We start from the raw sequence: 20979 nt of genomic DNA, 5'->3' as shown, positions 1-20979 counted from the left end.
ACACACACACACACACACACACACACACACACACACACACACACACACACACACCTTTAAAAATGCTACAGCAACTGGACAGGAAAAATGCTGTGCATATTTTAAGGCCATATTAAATGGCTCTTATTAAACTAATATTACTCTGTTCTTAAGTTATCTGATTTCTATGTAACTTGTCTGTGATCTCGGGCATTAGGAGACGAGTGGCTCGTTTTTCTGGCCAAGCTTCCTTACATACAGGTTGTAAATGTAAGAATTTTTGAAGCTGCAATTCCCAGTGGGTAGACTTAGCATTTACACATGATCTGGTGGAGTAGTTACATCCCTGAACGATCTACATTATTCCTGCACATAATTGCAGGCACAAAAGGGGAATCCAGGTTTTAAAAAATCTGGCCTAAAAACTTTTTGATATATGTATGTTGCCCCTCCTTCATTTTAGAAATCACATTATTCCTCCTGAATGGTTTAAAACACAGCAGTAGTACTATGTTAAGGTCGACTCATGCAAATGCTACTGTGGGTTGTCGCATAGATATCAACAGACTCCTTATGGTAGTAAGCACCTGCCTGGGAGTAAGTTTTTGCAGGCTTTCATCCTTAATTCATATAGTTTTGGACCATTGCTGTAAAATACTTGAGCATATATACAATACACTGTATTTGATTAATAATGGACATTTCAACAGATGTATCAAATGTGACTCCAACTGTCTTGTCTGCTTCTTTGGTGTTCTGCTCTTTGCTAAAGAATTGAATTGTGGTGTTTGGAAGAAATGAGATGATGTGGGATGAGACACTGGGCAAGATGTCTGATATTACTTTGACTTAATGAGCAAAGTCTTTGTGTTGGCAATTAAGCAATTTTCTACTTTTGGTTATGTAGTTAATCCAAAGGCAAAGGGGTATTTTATTTATCGATCTCTATTTATATTTATATAAATCCAATGGCAGCATTATTAGAGCCTTATGCTTTTTGAATCATGAACATAATTAAACTCCTTACTTTTCTGTTAAGAACAAAGAGAACCTGGATAATTTCGCTTTTAAAATCCTTCAAAAATCATGGATTGTATGAAGCTGCCCCTTAACGCTTTCCCTCGTTCCCATGCTGATTTAACATTCTTCTTTTGGCTGACGTGATTTCTCCAGTTCAGGAAAAGAACAAGTCTCTGGTTCTCGTTATGAAACAAAACATATGAGTTTAATTACAGAAAATTATTATAAATGGATCTTTATTTGGTAATGTATGCTTGAGCTTATTTTTATTACCTTGAAAAATGCACTTAAATTTTAATTTTGGACCCTCAGATCACAACAGTGTGAAACAATGACTAATAAAAATGGGGAAGCTCCGTGTAAGTTTTACTGCATATTGAATTTTACAGCGGAGCCTTTTGAAACTAAAATCTGATTTAATAACTATAAAGATTTTACTTGAAACTACTTGACTGGGAGGGCAGGAAATTGTGGTCAGAAGGCATTACAGAACGTATGACAAACGCTCTTTGTAGGAGAGCATTCTGACGGGGGTTGCTTATTTAACCTTCATAGCTGGCACCAGCCTTGCTGAGATGTAATGATCTGTAACCAATGATCAGACATCATAAACCTGTACTGAATTTGGCAAATTCAAGTGCTGTCAAGTAGCATACCACCGGCTTGTTCTGTAAGTTGTGAAGTGTATTTCATGATTTTTGTTGTAAACTATGTAACGTGTAGCCATATAAGAACAAAACTTAACTGAATGCCTACACTGAATATAAATACTCATACAGGCTCATATGGGACTATGTACATCATGGGCAAAATTCTGCCTAACCGGTACATGTGGGCTTGGATGTGGGGGGGGTTGCAAGAATATAACAGAGGGCAGAATTTGATCCTGTATTTGGAACCTTCCATTTGCTAGAAATATTGCTAAAACCCCTTGTGTCACACAACTTTCTGCAGTTTCATCTGCCTTGACATTAACAGTACAGCTACCAACAACCGTTGCATCGATTAGCATGGGCACTTTTTTCACTCTGAGCCAATGTCTCTCCTTTTGTTGCGTACTGTGATATACTGCAGTCTTCTTCCTTGGCTGCCTGACATACTGTAGTTTCATTCGCAGTGGCATCATGCCAGTGTGACCTTTTACTCCATGATAGACCTCTGGCGGGGTTAGGAGTGATGCAGATCCCATCCAGTGTATGACACTGAATGGGTTAAAACCCTATCCCTGATTAGGAGTAGTTTCATCAAGTATTTGCTCTACCTGGGTCACAACTGACTGTGGGAGAACATGGCTGACTTAAGTGAGTTAGCAGGTCCTAGCTGGGAGATTGCCCAGGCATTTGATTTGAAAATGCAACCGAGCCGAGGTGGAAGCAAATGACCTCATTGTGCTGAGCGGCAGGGAGGTTTTGGGAAGCCCTTACCCTCGGAGCATTCATCAGTGTTGTGCATAGACAGAGCATGATTTTTGTGTGTGTGTGTGTGTGTGTGTGTGTGTGTGTGTGTGTGAACAGCCCAGGAGGGTGTTAGGTTATTTTCAGGTCCAGCCACAAAAGACCAAAGATCACTGGGTCTAATTCATCCCTGGGGTAACTCCACCCAGATCAGTAGTGTTACTCCAGGGCTGGATTGAGCCCACAGTTCTGTACTGCCTTTTAAAATGTGCTTATGTGGCAAGCTCCAAGCAGAGGCACAAAAATTTAGACTGAAGATCTCATTAACAAGCGGACTCCCTCCCCTGAACAGCTCCACGCCCTCCCTGCCATCTCCACTCCTCACCCCAAAGGCAAAAGCTGGAGGAGGCAGGTGAGTCTTAATTCATGCCCTGAAGCACAGAATCTGGCTCTGATGGACAGAGAGAGCCAATTTCACAGCCCGAGTCTTTCTCCTAATAATACCTTTCTTGCTTGTGTAACCCACACACCTCCTGGGTGCGGTGTTCTGTCCCATTTAGTGGCACCGAGACCACTTAGCGGGAGAGATTAATGAGTCTGCTCTGCAGCCTTTGCTAACAGCCAGTTGGCTTTTAACTCATGCGGTAGAGGCTCATGCACTAAGCTTCAGAGGTCCCCGGTTCGATCCCGCCTGCTGATGACCTGGGTCGGTCAGCATTACACTTGCAGCCTAGATGTTTAAAGCTAGGGCCCACTAATTGATCTCAACTGGTACAATGATAATCTACCCCAGCTGGCCTCCCCATATGGTCTAGAGCAGTGATTCTCAAAGTCAGTCTGCTGCTTGTTCAGGGAAAGCCCCTTGCAGTCCGGGCCGGTTTGTTTACCTGCCACATCTGCAGGTTTGGCCGATCACGGTGCCCACTGGCCGCGGTTCGCCGCTCCAGGCCAATGGGGGCTGCGGGAAGTGGCGCGGGCCGAGGGAGCTGCGAACCGCGGCCAGTGGGAGCCACTATCGGCTGAACCTGCGGAGGTGGCAGGTAAACAACCGGCCTGGATCACCAGGGGCTTTCCCTGAACAAGCGGCGGACTGGCTTTGAGAAGCACTGGTCTAGAGGCAGCCTCTCAGATAGCCAGGATTTAAACCATTGAGGGCTTTTACGGATGAAAATCAACACGTTAGCTTCTGGGGACAATCCAACAGGAAGTTAGGGGAGGCTCTGGAGAAGTGCTACATCCTACAGCTTTGAACAGCCCACCTTCTGTACTGACTGAAGCATCTAAGAAGGTATTGCGGCAATCCAGTTCAGAGGTCACTACGGCATAGCTACCACAGATATGAGCACTATATAAAGACATAGATAGACGATATGTCTACAGCAAATTCTGTGTTGGAGAGGAGGAATGTACAGCATTTGTTTTTCTTTTCCAGTTGATATGGAGCTGGCCCCTCTGCAACAGAAGGTCAAAACTCTGTCCCCGATGGTTGGGCATCGATAGCATGCTCTAGTTTGTCACCGATTCCATTGGCCAGTGAAAGTATTTGGTATCCTCTTATTGGCTGCTGATGTCCCAACCCTGCCTCCCCAGGAATGTTGTAACGACAGCAATTTTAAAGTTCAGTGTTTTACACAGCCCTGTAACTTTTGCATGGTGCCTTACAGAAGTGAAAAAAGAGGGATGACACTTGCCTGGAAGAGCTGCCCCTCTACATAGGCCAGACACAAGAAAGGATGGCTGCAGGCGACAGGAAGGGAGAAGAGAGATAGAGATGGGAATCACGTTAGGATACGTCATTTTTTTTTTAAAATGGAAAATGAGGTAGTGCAGAAAAGGAGTGGGGAGATAGACAGCCAGGTGGGAGGACAATGGACATCTTTGGTGCACAGGGTGGCTGGTCAAGGCACATAGGTCTGGTAAGTGACACCTTCCTGTGACTGCAAGAACCCTTGCACTGGAGCAGAGATTCACTCAGGGCAAAGGCAGGCAGTGGTGCTATAGGAGCTGACACTAAAGCCATTACCACATTCCAGTTAGCATCTCCCTCTGTTGAGGGGCACAATGGTGGCTCCAGCCTTTACCTGCTGATACAACTTCACCACCCTCAGCAGGCTTTCCATCGCTGGGGGCAGCCTCCAGTGGTGTTACCCTGGAATGAGTTTAGACCACATTCTGTGATGCGTATCAGCAGCTTCCTGCCCTGTTAGTCATAGCTCATTAATTTCCAGTCAATCTGTAAATGAACCTTTTTAACGACTACATCAGAGCTCAAGAATTACTTATGCTGAGCTTCGGAATGATTTCTCTAATCCGCTCCCTGCCATTGATTATGGTTCTGAACTGAGGGACTGTCTAGACTTGAGTTAGTGTCTTTGGTGGAAAAAAGGGAAATTAGAGTTACGGGGGTGGGAAAGGGGAGAGACTAAAGTGTGTTACTAATGAACATGGAAAGTAGGAGAGCTGAGAAAAGTGGACAGCAGGGTGTTAAGATCCCAAGTCGTCAAAGAAGGGATTGCTTTAGGCAAATTCTTTCCCACATGGCATATATAATGTCTAGACCATCAGTCTGGATTTGCTTTGTAATTTTTTAGGAAACCATGACACAGAATTTATTTGCTGCTGTCACAGAAGTGCAGGTATTTGTTTCACTTACTGACTCCTAATTACCCAGAGGAATTCTGTTTAAATTCAAGGCATTTTCACTGTGTGTGTGTGTGTGTTTTTAAACAGTGTTCAAATGATGATAAATATCTGAGGGCTTTGGGTTTTGCTTTCTTTTTTTAACCCAGCTCCCTGAAAGTCCGCTCTTGAAATTCTGCAGAGGGGGAAAGGGTATCCTGTAAGAGGAGTGTCTGTTCTTCACTATGGTGACACTAAGATCAAATTGTTTTGTCCCCTTCTAACAGCTGCAAAGGTGACCAGTAAAACAAACCTCAGAGAAAAATAAATTGGTAAACTCTGTTTTGATTTTTCCCCTCTGTTAATATAGACACGTATTTTCTTAAGGGGGACAGATCTGAAAACAATGCTTCTGCCTGCACTTATTTCTTAACCTGTAAAGTGGCACATGCAATGGGCTAGTTCCTCAGTTGATGTAAATTGCTATAAATCAAAGCAACTACATTGATTGACACCACGTGAGGATCTGGTGGGTTGTTTTGTTATAACAGACCAGGCAGGGAATAAGTGGATGGTGGTTAAATGAAATCGACAGTTCTGTAATCAATCGGTTTGCCACTTCCAATGATTTCTCTGGCCCCTTATGTCAGTGTGTGAGAGATTGCAGACTCCATTCCCACTCATTGTAAGTAACTGCAGTTGGTGAACTAATCTGCTCGAGCAATTAATAAAGTTGCAAAGCTTTGGGTGTAAATGAGCTAATAGCCGTTCTAAAGGGAAGACTTGGGCTGACAACAGGGCTGAAAGAAAACATGAGGCTGCTTTAAGGGAAACATGATAGAATTCCAGCCTGTTATCCAAACAGTGATTAAATGTGGTTTACAAGCCCAGGAGATATCCGAATAGCTTGTTTTAATGTGCTAAAGTAAACTGGCGCTTGCAGCTTCATTCCTTACCAAGTAGACACAAGGGACTGATACTGAGTGCTCCAGACATTGTTTAAGAGACATTGTAACTCCAAGCCAAACAAAGTAATTAAAACGACTAAAATTTAATAAAAGGAGTTTTTTCTTCTGCCTCAAACGTGTCATAATATTAATGTACAGTGTCAATCAACTTATACTTTTCCTCCCCACCCATAGAATTCAGTTCTTGGCTTTATAAAAGAAAAATACCGTCTGAACAATTATTACTAGTTCTAGAACATATGGTTGCACCTCCTGTGAGGAAGCAACATTGCATGGAGACCATACTTGAATCCTGTATGTAGGCTTTTGGTTGTAACTATCCTGGGGTTTATTTAATGAACCCCCCAGTGAATGGGAAAGGAATAAAACATTAATAAAAGAAACTGCCAGGCGTCTCTCGTGAACTGCTGCATGCAGCCATGTGCAGTCTTCTCAATCCCTGCCTTCAGGGTACATCTCCAAATTCCTGTGTTCATAATACTGTCCCTTATGAGGGAGCGTCTCCTAAATTATAAGCTTCTACAAACATATCTCTACAATAGTTAGCATTGCGTGCATCAGCCGCCATTGTGCTATTCTCTAGGTGGTTGTTTAGGATGTGATATTTTGGTCTAAAATGGGGTGTCATGTATACTGCACAGTGATTCATTTTATGGGGTTGCATGAGTAAGGAGTGAAGGACTTGCTAGAGGAGAAGGGGAGGTGAATATGTAAGAGGTATAGAGGTGTGATCTGTTTGTGTAAGAGGGCATTGACTCCCTTTCACAGAAAATGAAATACACAATGAACCCTGTGGCCTTAATGAATATGAGGGGAGCAACTGGCTATTAAGGTGTAAGCAAAAGATCAATCAATGCCTGTTCACCATCCTTTGTTTTTTCGCATAGTAATTCCATTGTTATGACCCAGCAAGCTCTTGAAACTGATTAGACTTCTTAACAATAAGCAATTCAGAGAAGGAATTTTGTCAATTTCAATTCCCTGGTATGGGCCAGGGGGGAGCCCAGTAGTGGAGCTGGCAGGGAGACCAATGGAGTATACAGTGTGAACGCATGTGCTTCCAGCTTGCGGACATACACCTACTGTGATGTAGATTGAGCAAAATCCAGTTGGCTAGTAGACTGGGATAGACCAAACCCAGGTCTGGTCAAGTGAAATATAATTACTTGGTTCCAACCAGACAAACTGCTTACCTCTGTTATAAGGGATGTTGACCTGCCTTAAGGCCGGGGGGGGGAAAAAATTGGCTTCCCAACTCTATTTTTGTTTCACCAATTGTCTACTTGGCTAGAATTGTCCTTTAGGAATAGAGTGCACTTGGCTAATTAGATGATTAGGTGAAATGGATTCACCAGTATATTTCGTGTCACTCCTCTCTTGGGGACAAACTGATGTGACCAGCACTTAAAAAGTCTGGGTGCACTGTCGGCATGGATGTGCTGAATATTAAGACTGAATGTCTATCTCCATTTTCTTGCAAATACCATTGAATTGCACTTGTGCTCTGTAGCATGCTTCAAGGAAACATAGCCAAGACCAAATTTAGGCAGGCCTCTTTTATTGCTATATCTCTTTGAAAACTCATGTCTAAATTGCCATCCACTGTCACTCATAGATCTCTCTTATGGGTCCCCACATACAGTAGAAGTATGATTTGCATCCAACACACTTTAATTTTTTTAAATGAATCAGTGTGACTTTTGAGTTCCATGCTGTTTTTAGACAAGTCACCTTATTTGTATTTTAAATAAATAAAATAAAAATCTTCATCTTGCTGTGATGGTAGTTGCGAATCAGTCACCTTCCTACTCTATCAACTGGCATTATAAGATTGTTTTCAGGCCTCTATTTGGATATATAGGGAACAAACCCTCAAGGGAAATGTTTGATTTATGCCGAGAGGGAAGCTTGCAATCCTGAAAGATAATGGTCAGGTCTACACTATAGATTTATATTGGAAAAATCCAACCCCCTGAGCCACGTACACCTCTACCGTTATATAACGCAACCCGATATAACACGAATTTGGCTATAACGCGGTAAAGCAGCGCTCCGGAGCGGTGGGGCTGCGGACTCCGGTGGATCAAAGCAAGTTCGATATAATGCGGTTTCACCTATAACGCGGTAAGATTTTTTTGGCTCCTGAGGACAGCATTATATCGGGGTAGAATTGTAGTTATAGTGACCTAACCCCCGGTGTAGACAGCACTATCTCGGCAGGAGAGCTTCTCCAGTCAGTATAGCTACCGCCTCATATGCTGACGGGCGAAGCTCTCCCCTCATAGTAGGAGCGGCTTCATTTAAGCACTGCAGCAGCCCAGCCACATAAAATACTGCACTAGTGTGCAGCTCATTGAAGTGTAGACCCACCCAAAGAATAGCTAGTTATTTAGCCAGGAAGGATTTGCTTTATGCCCAACATACATGGGAACTGTAGTCAAATGTAGAGAACAGCAGTTGTCCCTCCATGATTATCTTGGGCTGCCTGAGTAGAAGCGGCATGGATTGAAAAACTGTTTGTCATTATCTGAGGTGTCTGTGTCCTATTACAGAATGATCAGCTACGAGTGCTGCCCTGGATATGAAAAGGTACCTGGAGAAAAAGGCTGCCCAGCTGGTAAAAATGTGTTCTGTTTCTATAGATGCTTTATAATTCTGCAGCTCTAGCATAGACAGTTGTTCAAAGTGAATTTGATTCTTGGGCATTGTGTGATTTTTAATACTCCCCTCTCCATGGAAGGGCAAACCCACCAAGTAGAGCACTAAGTTATGGGGCACATCAGCTCCAGGACATGCAAAGTTTTGACAGAAATGTTCTATCCCCTTAAAACTATTGAACGCATATTCTAAGTTAAGATAGTTTGGCTGTTAGAAAATACTCATGCCAGTGGGTAATATAACTCTACTGGAAATTTAATATAAAACTCTCTACTGTAACACAGTTTTCCACAGCATGCTTATTGTTTTAGTGAGTATGAATTTAGCAAAATATATTTGATTAGAAGATACATAGTGACCTCAAAAAAGGTGGGAAATCCCCTGGATACAGTAAAAAGGGTTGTGCTTTGTCATTGTCTTTGAATCATTCCCTACCCAATCCTTTTGCTACTGTGGGGATTGCAATATTTCATTTTAAATGCTGCAGACCAAATTCTCGGCTGGTGCACGTTGGTGAAGCTCCACTGAGGTCAAGGTACGGTGCCAATTTATACCAGCCAAGGATCTGGCCCTGTGGAATTTGGGGCTCATGAAAGGGAGAGGCCGCTCGCATTGGATTCAGTCAGGCATATTCATTTGTGTGTCCTGCGGGAGGCAAGTTTACCTGGTGAGATGTTGCAGCAGCACGAGGTTCTGCAGTCTCTGCACTAGTCGGGTGCCTGCAGCTAGTCAGCTCTGGAAATGGACAGTGCTTGCCCAGAGTTGGTGTGGTTGGAGTAGCAGGGATGCATTGATTCAGTATATCCCATAGGCAGCTTCTACGAGGGTGAAGGGGTCCTAAGGGAGTCCAAGGGAGATTAGACCAGCCCTAAGGGAAGGTGATACCACCACTGTCCAGGGAGATTCCACCTGGGACACAGCTGCAGGGAGATACAGTTTACATCTCCTAGGACCAAAATGTACAAATCTAAGCCCCAAAATGTGAACTCACATCTCTAAATGTGAACAATCAGGGGAAAATGTAAAACCTCAGGTCTAATGACAGACCATATGAAACTGATAAACCTCTTTGGTTCTTGACTTTCTAGCCGCAATTACATGGGGCCCAATTTGGACTGTCGTTTTACACCAGTATAAATCCAAAGTAACTCCATTTAAGGTTGTCAATTCTGGATTTATACTGCTGTATAATCTCACCCAGTTTTAGGACAGCAGTGAAGGATAAACTAGTATTCTAATACCAACAAACATACATCTGCCGGGGGATCATTTCAGAAGAATGCAGGGATGGGGGAATGAAGTTGTCAGCATACAGAACATTGTGTGATTTTTATATTGTATCCTGCTATGTCTTGGGGGAGGCGGGACAAAACATGGGAAATCGAGTGGAGCACCTAGACCTATATCAAACGATTCCTTTGATGTCTGAGTTTGCTGATGTGTTTCATTTCCAGATACGTTTTTTGCCAGCAGCTCTGTTTTCATTCAGCAATGTGCAGGGAGATGGGAATGGCTGCGGGCTGGAACTGCTCCCGTGTTATCAAATTTGATATTTTCTTCTTTCAGCATTGCCACTTTCAAACATCTACGACACCCTGGGGATTGTTGGCGCCTCCACCACCCAACTGTACTCTCTCAGCTCTAACCTGAAACCAGAAATTGAAGGACCTGGAAGTTTTACAATCTTTGCCCCAAACAATGAGGCCTGGTCTGCTTTGCCTGCTGTAAGATTAAATCCATCTTCTTTCTTGTTCTCTCCCCGACTCTTCTAGATTCACAGTGCTGAGTCCTCAGAATAGGTACAGCCCTGACAGAGGCAGTATAAGCTTGATCAGAGCTAGGGCTGTCTAGTCCAGCATCGTCTCTCACAGCCCCAGATGCTTCAGAGGAAAGTGCAAGAACCCTGGAGTAACCGATTTGCTTCCTGCCCCGTGTTAGGTCTCATGATGATTTCTAACAGTTGGAGGATGCCTGAAGCATGTGTTAATATCCCTCCCACAATTTTTTTGTGGATCTTTAATTAAGATCACTCTGGATATTCTTTTAGCCATATAAATGTCCAGTCTCTTTTTTTGAGTTCTTGACCTCAACGACTTCCTGTGACAGTGAGTTCCATAGTTCAATTACACATTATGGGAAAAAGCATTCACCGCAAGTCACACCAGTGTGCCTCAACCCTGAGCCGGAGAGACCATTCCTAGGAATGGGAGAGAATTCAGACTCGTTCACCTCGTGTATGCCAAATTGTACATTTTAATAGTAAAATAAATAGATATTGGGCCAGGGATGATCTTTTCATGACGTGCACCTGCTGTGCCTAGTACAATGGCACTCCGATCCTTGTTTGTAGACTTTCTAGGAGCTACCACAATACAAATGATGATCATAAATGAAAGTTTATGGCTAGACACATACATAGTTATGGCTAGTTATACATGAAAGTCCAAGACAAACGTGTCCCTTAGGTTTGCCCAACTTTCATTTTAAAACCGCATTTGAAGTACTGGTTCCCTGGCTTCTATTTAGATGTTGCCAGGGAACTTTACAGTCAGGGGCGGCAATATGTATTTTGCTGCCACAAGCACGGCAGTCAGGCGGCTTTCGGCGGCGCACCTGCGGGAGGTCCAGCTGGTAACACGGATTTGGCAGCATGCCTGCAAGAGGTCCGCCGGTCCCGTAGCTTTGGCGTACCCGCCGCCAAAGCCGCGGGACTGGCGGACCTCCCACAGGCATGCCGCTGAAGGCTCCTTGATTGCCGCCTCCACAACGACCGGCAGGCCGCCCCCCCCCGCGGCTTGCCGCCCCAGGCACGCGCTTGGTGCACTGGTGCCTGGAGCCGCCCCTGTTTACAGTGGCATGGAATGCTGTAGAAATCCATTTGGGCGTCAAGATCCGTGCTGGAAAATCCCCGTGCAATAGCAGGGCTCCTGCTATTGAAGGAATTCTATTTACGCTAGATTTAATGGCACTAAGTCATTTTCTGGCAAAATTTTGATTTTTTGCTTATTTTCAGGAAATGTTGGATTCATTGGTCAGTAATGTTAACATTGAACTGCTAAATGCTCTTCGCTACCATATGGTGAACAAACGGGTCCTAACAGATGACCTGAAACATGGAACGTCTCTTCCTTCAATGTACCAGAATATTGATCTCCAGATCCACCACTATCCTAATGGAGTAAGTTAATTACTTGTACTACTGTAACAATGGGGGCCAGAGCCTCAAATGGAGTAAACTGATGCAAGTCAATGGATCTATGCAAGTTATCCCAGACTTCTTGTACTGTATCTTTTTTTGGTAAAATACTAATGATAAATAGACCAAAAACTCTGAGGAAGAGGGTCCGATACAGGAAGGTGATTGGTGCCCATTGACTTCAATGAGAATTGAAGGCACTCTGCATGTCCCAGGATTGAGCCCCAAATTAGCTGAGCAGATATTGTCACAACACCATAGACTCAGCTTGATTCTCTTCTGTCTCGGAGCTCTACTTAGTGCAGTGTGGGGTGGAGCGTCTGAAGGAGCTGATTCTCAGTAGAATATAGATGCGCGGATACACATAAGAAATATAAACAGGTAGATGCTGTAACATTGTTCTATATATAAATACCTGGTTCAGTATATAGGTGCACAAGGAGCTTGTATAGAATTTTTATACACAGATGATGCAATAATGTTACACTCAGGTAAGCATGCTGATGTTATGTATTTGCTTATACTTCATGCTATAGTGAGAGTAGTTTTGCTGCAGTATAATTGTCAAATGGGTTTTAAGCTTCCGATTACAGAACTATATACTAGGAGCATTTCTTGAAAAGTGTAACTTCAGAGTCATTACAGTGTTAAGTATGAAACTAAAAGGCAATTAGATTCATTATGTAGCTAGCCTTCTAGCATATGATTTATGAGGTATCATAAAGCATAATCAAACTGCAGTTTGTCACTATTATAAAGGGTAACCAAGTTATTTAGAATCTATATGAATGGCATCTTTATAGATATAGGGCCTTAGCCTGCAACCCTTACTTACCTGAGTAATTCTTATTTTCAGGTACATTGAAGTCACTGGATTACTCATTTGATTATGGGTGGGGCCTATAGTACAGTACAATTCTAGCTTGGCCAGTAATGTTTTTTTTAATTTCCTGTATATTGGGACTGGTTAACCAAGCTGCATGCTGTTGAGTTTCAGATGCAGTAAACAGTAGAGTTACCTATAGAGGAATGCTTTGTAAAAGAGCTCCTGAGAGCAGTTGCACAGAAAGATACTGCTGCTTCCTGATGATTAATAGCATCGCATCCTCTCTACACCGATTTCTTTAACTTCTCCTAGTACTAATGCAGTTTGTGGATTGTGGGTGGTTGTTGGTTTTTTTTGTTTGTTTGTTTGTTTGTTTTAATTAATTGAACTCTATCCCCTCTGGATCGTTTCCTCTGCAGATCGTGACCGTGAATTGTGCCAGACTTTTGAAAGCAGACCATCATGCCACCAATGGAGTGGTCCATCTGATAGATAAAGTCATCGCCACCACAACGAACAGTATCCAGCAAATCGTTGAGACCAACGAAAATCTTGAAACTCTTCGGGTGAGTTCATCTCAAGGGTTTACAGCGTGTTAGTTCATGCTTTCATTCATGATTTTCAAAGGTGTCCAACTCCCACTGAATTTCAGTAGGATGTATGTAACCAAGGACTTGTCTGCACTTTAAAGTTTTGCTGCTTTATCTTTGCCAGCAAAGTGCTTATGCTGATATAGCTTATTCTGATTTGGAATCTATACCAGTATAAAGCATCATATACTGGTATAACTGTCTACACAGAGGCTTTTACTGGTTTAACTCTGTCAATAAAAAAAATCACACTGCTTACTGACAGTTATTTTGGTAAAACTTTTTAAATGTACACCAGGCCTCACTCCCTTATTTCCTTTTGAAAATCCTGGCATTAGAGGTTACTATTCAGAAACATTGACCCAATTGATTTAATAAATAAAGTATTAATTGTTAATGCACATCTTATACATTGAACATTAACTAAACATAAACTGGCATTTCCCAGTTAACCAGGTTAAGGAGCTGAGCCAGTGCCGTTTGAAGTCACTCGGCTCCTTTCAATTGACTTCAATAGGTATTGGAGCAAGCCCTAAATCACTGGTTAGGAAGCCTCCCTCCCCCCGATGTGTTCCAAAGGGTACGTCCACACTACCCGCCGGATTGACGGGTAGTGATCGATCTATCGGGGATCGATTTATCGCGTTTCAGCTAGACGCGATAAATTGATCCCCGAATGCGCTCCCCATCGACTCTGGAACTCCACCAGGGTGAGAGGCGGAAGCAGAGTCGACAGGGGAGCCGCAGCCATCGATCCCGTGCCGTGAGGACGGGAGGTAAGTCGATCTAAGATACGTCGACTTCAGCTATGAGAATAGCGTAGCTGAAGTTGCATATCTTAGATCGATCCCCGCCCTCAGTGTAGACCAGGCCAAAGATTGCCTGCCTGAAGGGTGAGGCACTGCTAAGTACATAAGGCCAGATTTTTCAGAAAAGGTATTTAGGTGCCTATAGATGCAGATAGGCACCAGATGCTTTTAAAAGTCTGCTCCTTAGCCCTTGTCTGAGTGGGGGGGGGAATGTTTTTCCTTCTTTGTATTCTTGTTGAGTGTATTCTAGCCTCTCTCCTCCCATTTCTTTAAAGACTGCTCTGGCTGCGTCTGGTCTTAATACCCTGTTAGAAAATGATGGTCAGTTCACACTCTTGGCTCCAACCAATGAAGCCTTTGAGAAGATCCCACAAGAAACACTGAACAGGATCCTTGGGGACCCAGAAGCTCTCAAAGGTAAATGACCGTTTACCAAGTGTGTTGAAAGGTAGAAAAGTATTTTTGCAGCTCAAGTAGGTAAGTAAGAGAACTGACCCTTGATATGCTCTGACATAGGCTGGAATAATCCACTTGACGTTATCCTATTTATTTATTTATTTGTATTTTTTACACTAGATGGCACATCCTTTTCTTTAGGACAAAACATGGGGAACTTAAGGTCCACATGCTGCACCAAGGTGTGTGTGTGTGTTAGCTGGGCATAGGAGAGCTCCAGAGGGGAAAGAGAGGAAGCCATGCATTCCCCAGAGCACACAGCGGTTCACAGGGGAATTGAGACTGGGGTTTCCAAAGGTGTTTGGGAGCTTGACTCCAAACTCCTTTAGAAATCTCTGCCTGAGTGGGCAAAAAAATCATAAGACACACAAAGCAACCAATCCTCCAGCTCTACCTTACTGCTACAGAGTCCGTGTGTGTGATTGTACTGGGAACTCTGCTCTATGGCAGTAAGAGGGCAAAGGTTCCCCACACAAACAGCCTACGCCCGCACTGTGAAGTGGAACTACAGCTCTTCTGCTGTGTAGGACAGCCTTTGCACCCAGACAGGGATGGGGCAGGATTTGGGCCAGAAAGAATGACTATCTTCAGATCAAAACGAATGCACTTCTTGGGCTGCTGTGTAAAGAGGAAAAAGTGTTTCTCCTGCTATAAACATCCAGGCAGCTTAATGGTTTTTTTAGAGAGTAAAATTACGGGCCACGCTATCTTGCTCATGTGATCGGTTCCACAGCTACCAGTCCATCTGAATGGCCATCTGGACACAGATCCTTGTATCCAGCCAAGCCCTGCTTATTGTAGGACCTGGGGAGTGGGCTAAGACCCACCTTTGCACTCCCTCCAGCCAATGGCCGCTTCAAGTCCCAGGTAGAAGTTACAACCGTCTCCGAGGTGCTGGTGGTGGCCCCCTAGGAGCTGTTATGCAGCCTGGGATTGCATGCCATCCCACCCCAAACTCGGAGATTGAGAGGAAGTAATGCTGAGCCTACTTGGGCGGGGAATCCCTAGCTGCATCCCTTTGGGTTACTGGAGTAGCACAAAGGGGAGTTAGTTGGGGCTGGTATCTGGCCTTTATCACCAGCAGAAGATTAATTTTTCCTAGAGAAGTTAAATATCTCAGGCCAAATCCTACCCTCAACTACAGCACAGTAAATCTGGAGAAACTCACTGATGTCAATAGAGCTCCTTCAGGTTTCCACTGATGTAACTCTCTGGATAGCAGTTAGACCCATATCTTGGACAAGAATGGAGCCTCTATTACATTTCACTACTTCCTCGGCGGCTTTGAGTGAAGTGGCCTCCAAATGAGGCTGGCTGCTATTACCTTGAATTACAGTCTTCTGCATCTTGCAGAGTGAAGGTTGCGCTGCTAAAACCCATAATAATGTCTGCCTGTTTACGCGAGTAGAGAGCGAGAACTCCATTCTAAATCTTTGCTAATGTAGCAAAAACTAGATTGTATTCTCTGTAGAAACTAGAGTACTATAAATTACTCCTTTTTGTGCAGGTTTGGTCACTTGCAGGGGTCTTAGTCCATAGGCTGTAAAATCTTATCAATCATTGTAAGCTCTTCTGGGACAGGTCTTTGTACGGTGCCTAGCACAGTGGGGTTCTGGCCCTTGACTAGGGCTCCGAGGCGCTACAAATAATAATTTCCAAGCTGACTTTCTATTTACCATGTGCGTTTTCTCTCTTCTAGACCTGTTAAACCATCACATACTGAAATCAGCCATGTGTGCCGAGGCCATTATTGCTGGCTTGTCCATGGAGACTCTGGAAGGTACCATGTTGGAAGTAGGCTGTATTGGTGATGAACTCACCCTGAATGGAAGGCCTATCATTGCTGAAAAGGATGTCCTAGCTATCAATGGTGTAGTACATTTTGTTAATGAGCTTCTGATTCCAGACTCAGGTAAAATCATTGATCGGTATCCTGGATTTTTTTTTTCTTTTTGTTTGTTTGTTTAGTGGGGTTTAATATATTTTGTACTAGAATATTCACCGGGCAATCTAACAAGCATGCCTGTGCACACACTAATATGTCTGCTCACCTAAGCCGGTATTTGCACATACAAATTAGGTAACTATGTATGTCATTAGGTTCTCAATTACCTGACCTGTATGTGCAAATACAGGGTTTTTCATGATCCTTTGGGGAGGCTGACATGCACCTTTACATTGGTGATGTCCTTTTGCTCCTCCTCTCCAACCCTGCTTTGGAAATGTTTTTTCAGTAGAATTTTGTATCATTAGTTTAACAGGGTGTCTAATTTAAAGTTCTAAGGCCCTTTAATGAAGGACTCATTGGAAATAATTCAACAGAAGGCAAAGAGAAGATGGTGTTGTACTCAGTCAAAAAAAATCAAGGCTGGGACTTTCAGAGAAGCGGGAGTTGGGACATCCAACTCCCTTTGAAATTCAATGTCTGCTTTGAAAATACCCGTATGACTGCTTTGGAAATAAGTAGTGCTCATAATTGATCATTTTTGCATCCATTTGCTTTCCAGCAGTATGCATTGCTCATTAGTATGTATTTCTAATTACAAATAGATGGTACTCCATGCTGAAACAAATTAATTGAAGCATTTAATATAGTTTTAACAAGTGATTTCTGTTTTTGTCTTCTTTTTTTTTTTTTTCTTTAGCTAAAACTTTGTTTGAGTTAGGTAAAGAATCTGATGTTTCAACGTCTATTGACCTTTTTAGACAAGCTGATCTCAGCTCTCATCTCACTGGAAAGGAGCGTGTGACGCTTCTTGCCCCAATAAACATTGTGTTCAAAGGTAAACTTTGGAAATCTTCTGTATGTTCCATTGGTTCTGATCATAGACCTGCTTCTGGGAGAAACCAGAGTTGTATGTCAGATTTTTACTATTGTTAATGATTGCTTTCTTCATTGAGGGAGGGGTGTGTGTGTGTGTGTGTGTGTGTGTGTACACACTCGTGCTCTCATATAAGCTGGTTCTGCTAGGGGCACAGACTGGTTTTGAAACTGAAAGGCGACACAGATACCATATTTATTATTTAGATCCTTGTAGAGTCTTAATGATAGTGTTAAAATGAATCACTGTGTGTCGAAATGCTTTTTGCTGCAGATGGGACTCCTCCTATGAATCGGAACACGAAGAGTTTGCTTCTAGATCACATTCTTAAAGAACAGCTTTCTTCTAAATATCTTTACCATGGACAGGAGCTAGAAACTCTGGGTGGCAAAAAACTGAGAGTTTTTGTATACCGCAATGTGAGTGTCTATTTAACTCTCTTAGTCTGATACAGTATTATTGCTCTAGAAGGGCAGTTGCTCTGTTATTCGTGTCTCACTGATAACACATCGGGGTGAGATTCTGGCCCCAGTGACATCAATGGGATTTCTTCCATCAAATTCAATGGGGTCAGGATTTCAACGCAGATCTGCAAACTCCGTTTGGGATCTGAGCGTGAGGCTGTGTTCTTTCTTTCTCATCCATCATCATCTGTAGCAAAGATTCTGGAGGCCAAATGGTGCCCTCGGTTATACATATGGAAGCCTGCTAAAGGCTAATTGATAATTCATTAAGCTCATTTTTTATATTATATAAAAGTGAAAAATACAAACAAACAATGTAACAATTTAAATATTCTGTCCCTTGAAGTGTATTTTATTTATTTTGTCTGTGTTTATATTTGCAGAACCTCTGCATTGAAAACGTCTGTATTGCTGCCCATGACAAGAGAGGAAGGTTTGGCACCTTGTTCACGGTGGACAAAATGTTGACTCCACCAGTAGGAACAGTCATGGATGTTCTAAAGGCAGACCAACGTTTCAGGTGTGTAGTCACATTGCTTAATGCACCTTATGGAAAGTGCTCCAATACTGTGGTGATGAGCACAATATCAGAACCCATACAGAATAGAATAGGTGACATTTTGTTCTTGCTGTTAGTCGTGCAGTAGCAACGGAGCTGTCAAAGCAATTCTAATTAACTATGGGTTGAAGTCATTGCTATATATAATTTGTTAATGAAAAAGCATCTAAATGCATGTCTTCCTAAATTATAAGCAGCATAACTTTAAATAAAAAATGGGGTTTAAAATTCATTTAAGTACTAAGTGAGTCCAGAATATCTGTTGCATCCCCCAATTTGTTCCTTGTTTCAAATTATCAAAGGGCCCTAGACCAACTCAGTAGGAACTGGATTGGGATCTAAAAAGAATCATCTGTAGGTTAATACAGTCAGAATGTGATTCAAAGCCCCAGGGAAAGACTGCCTTTGGCTTCAGTGGACTTTGGATTAGGCCTTAACTTCTTGTCAACCAACTTTTCAGTTAAATTATTTGCCAGAACCTGTTGTATTTTGTAGCTTTAACATTATAATTTTTCTTGGAAATACCTACAGCAGTTACTCTTTCGCTGAATGTATCTGCCATTACAATAAGGATAAATGTGGGCTTAAACAAATGAAGCCTACAACCAGTGTTTAATTTGTGCCATGGCTTGCCAGGGCTGAGCTGTGGCACCCAGGGCTGGCTCCAGGCACCAGCCCTCCAAGCATGAGCTTGGGGCGGCACCTGGAGGGGGGTGGCACTCACCCGGGGAGAGCGGGACCCGCGGCTGGGCTCGCTGCCCTCCTCCCGGCGCTCTGGCCGGCTGGGAAGAGTGGGGCCGCCCTCCTTCCGGAGCTCTGGCCACTCGGGGAGAGCGGGCCCATGGCCGGGCTCGCCACCCTCCCCGTGGCACTCTGACCGGCCAGGGAGAGTGGGGCCATGGCCGGGCTCGGCGCCCTCCCCTGCCGCGCTCCCTGCCAGGGGGCAGGGAGCAGTGGGAGGCTTTTTTGCCTGGGGTGGCAAAAAAGCCAGAGCCGGCCCTGGTGGCACCTGTAGGCTGGGCAGCTTCTAACCCTGGCACCTCTGGGCTTCCTGCATCAGTTATGAATATAAAAAATTGCTTGAGCCCTGGCACCTCTTTCATTACAAATTAAGCACTGCCTACAACTGTGTGTTGTGTGTGTCTTGCAGTACGTTGGTGGCTGCCATCCAATCTGCAGGTCTAATGGAGACATTAAATAGGCCAGGTACCTTCACGGTGTTTGCTCCAACAAACGAAGCTTTCCAAGCTATGCCACGAGGGGAACTGAACAAACTTATGGGTAAATATTCATAGATCTGGATTTTTAATGTTGTGTAATGTTGAAGGACTAACCAGGATAAATATGCCTTCAGTATCACATTCTTTGATCCTTAAAATTCATGTCTCCCTATCCATTGAATGCTCTCCTCCTACATAACCAACTCGTATGCCATGCCCCAACAGAACGCTTGTGATCTGTACAGCAGGCATCAAAAAGTGGCCTTAAATTTTCCTGTGAGGCAGATACAAGGTCTCTGGGAACGTTGGGGATACAATGGCATCTGTATGATTGTTCATAGCAGGCAGTGAACACTCCCCTGCCTGGGCTTAGCTCTGCTGGCAGGTGTAGACTGGTTGGGATCATGGAACCACAATTGCTTCACCTGACCATGGTGTTTCTAGCAATGCAGTTGGCGCTTGCGGTCTCTGGTCCTCACATGCCGGCAGTGCAAGAACTATGAGCCTGCCTGCAGGGAAAGAAGAAAACAAATCTGGCTATAAGAAAGAGACCGATATTTTGGACTAGGAAAAGATAAAGACCAGGAGGAGACTGATGTCCTGGAAAGCAGGGGTTCTCAACCTTTTTCTTTCTGAGCCCCCCTCAACATATTATAAAAACTCCATGGCCCACGTGTGCCACAACTGTTTTTCCTGCATATAAAAGCCAGGGCCGGCATTAGGGGGTAGCAAACAGGGCAATTGCCTGGGGCCCCCACACAACAGGGGGCCCCCACATTGCTCAGGCTCTGACTTCAACCCCGGGTGACAGGGCTAAAGGCCTCAGGCTTCAGACCCATGCGATGGGGCTTCGGCTTTCTACTCTGGGTCCCAGCGAGTCCAGCACTGGCCCTGCTTGGCGGACCCCCTGAAACCTGCTTGTGGACCCTGGACCCCTGGTTGAGAACCACTGTGGTAAAGCACAGGCTTGCAGACATGACATGGAAAAAGTATGGGAACTTTTACAGCCATCTTCTGTATAAGCAACAGAATGTTGTCCCTTTTTGAGTTAAAAAATGGATGTGGTTTGGAAAGAATGCTGGGTATTCATTTAAAACCCAACCAAACACTGACCTCATAATCTGTAAAGCATCTGTATATGGTAGCTGGCTAGCCTTTTAAGTGCATGGAGCAGTAATCTATTGCATCAGCCTGTGCAGTCATTCTAGTGTTTATATGTATAAATATTTCACAACTGTTTTTGCAACTACTGTAACCAGCTCCACGGGTGAAATATCCCAGATGCGAGTGCTTGAAATGTTCTTGGTTTTGTCTAAGCAAATATTTAGCTTATGGTTCTGAAGGTGAAGTGAATCATGCTGGTGAGGATATGCAGTGTGAACTGACTCACATGGACCAC

The 20979-nt window shown here is 43.7% G+C and overlaps 1 protein-coding gene across 1 annotated transcript in view; it reads left to right on the top strand.

Annotated features, from left to right (window-relative positions):
• TGFBI (transforming growth factor beta induced) overlaps positions 1 to 20979 on the top strand; it is a 36800-nt gene that overhangs the window by 8413 nt on the left and 7408 nt on the right. The window contains exons 3-12 of the mRNA XM_034779588.1: positions 8533 to 8597; positions 10205 to 10362; positions 11652 to 11816; positions 13080 to 13226; positions 14335 to 14476; positions 16215 to 16427; positions 17161 to 17298; positions 17611 to 17756; positions 18185 to 18321; positions 19511 to 19641. Coding sequence (XP_034635479.1) covers positions 8533 to 8597; positions 10205 to 10362; positions 11652 to 11816; positions 13080 to 13226; positions 14335 to 14476; positions 16215 to 16427; positions 17161 to 17298; positions 17611 to 17756; positions 18185 to 18321; positions 19511 to 19641 — 1442 coding nt within the window. The remainder of the gene's footprint in view (positions 1 to 8532; positions 8598 to 10204; positions 10363 to 11651; positions 11817 to 13079; positions 13227 to 14334; positions 14477 to 16214; positions 16428 to 17160; positions 17299 to 17610; positions 17757 to 18184; positions 18322 to 19510; positions 19642 to 20979) is intronic.

The sequence above is a fragment of the Trachemys scripta genome, chromosome 8, assembly GCF_013100865.1.
Source record: "Trachemys scripta elegans isolate TJP31775 chromosome 8, CAS_Tse_1.0, whole genome shotgun sequence".
Lineage (NCBI taxonomy): Eukaryota > Metazoa > Chordata > Testudines > Emydidae > Trachemys > Trachemys scripta.
This window is presented reverse-complemented; position numbering and strand designations above follow the sequence as displayed.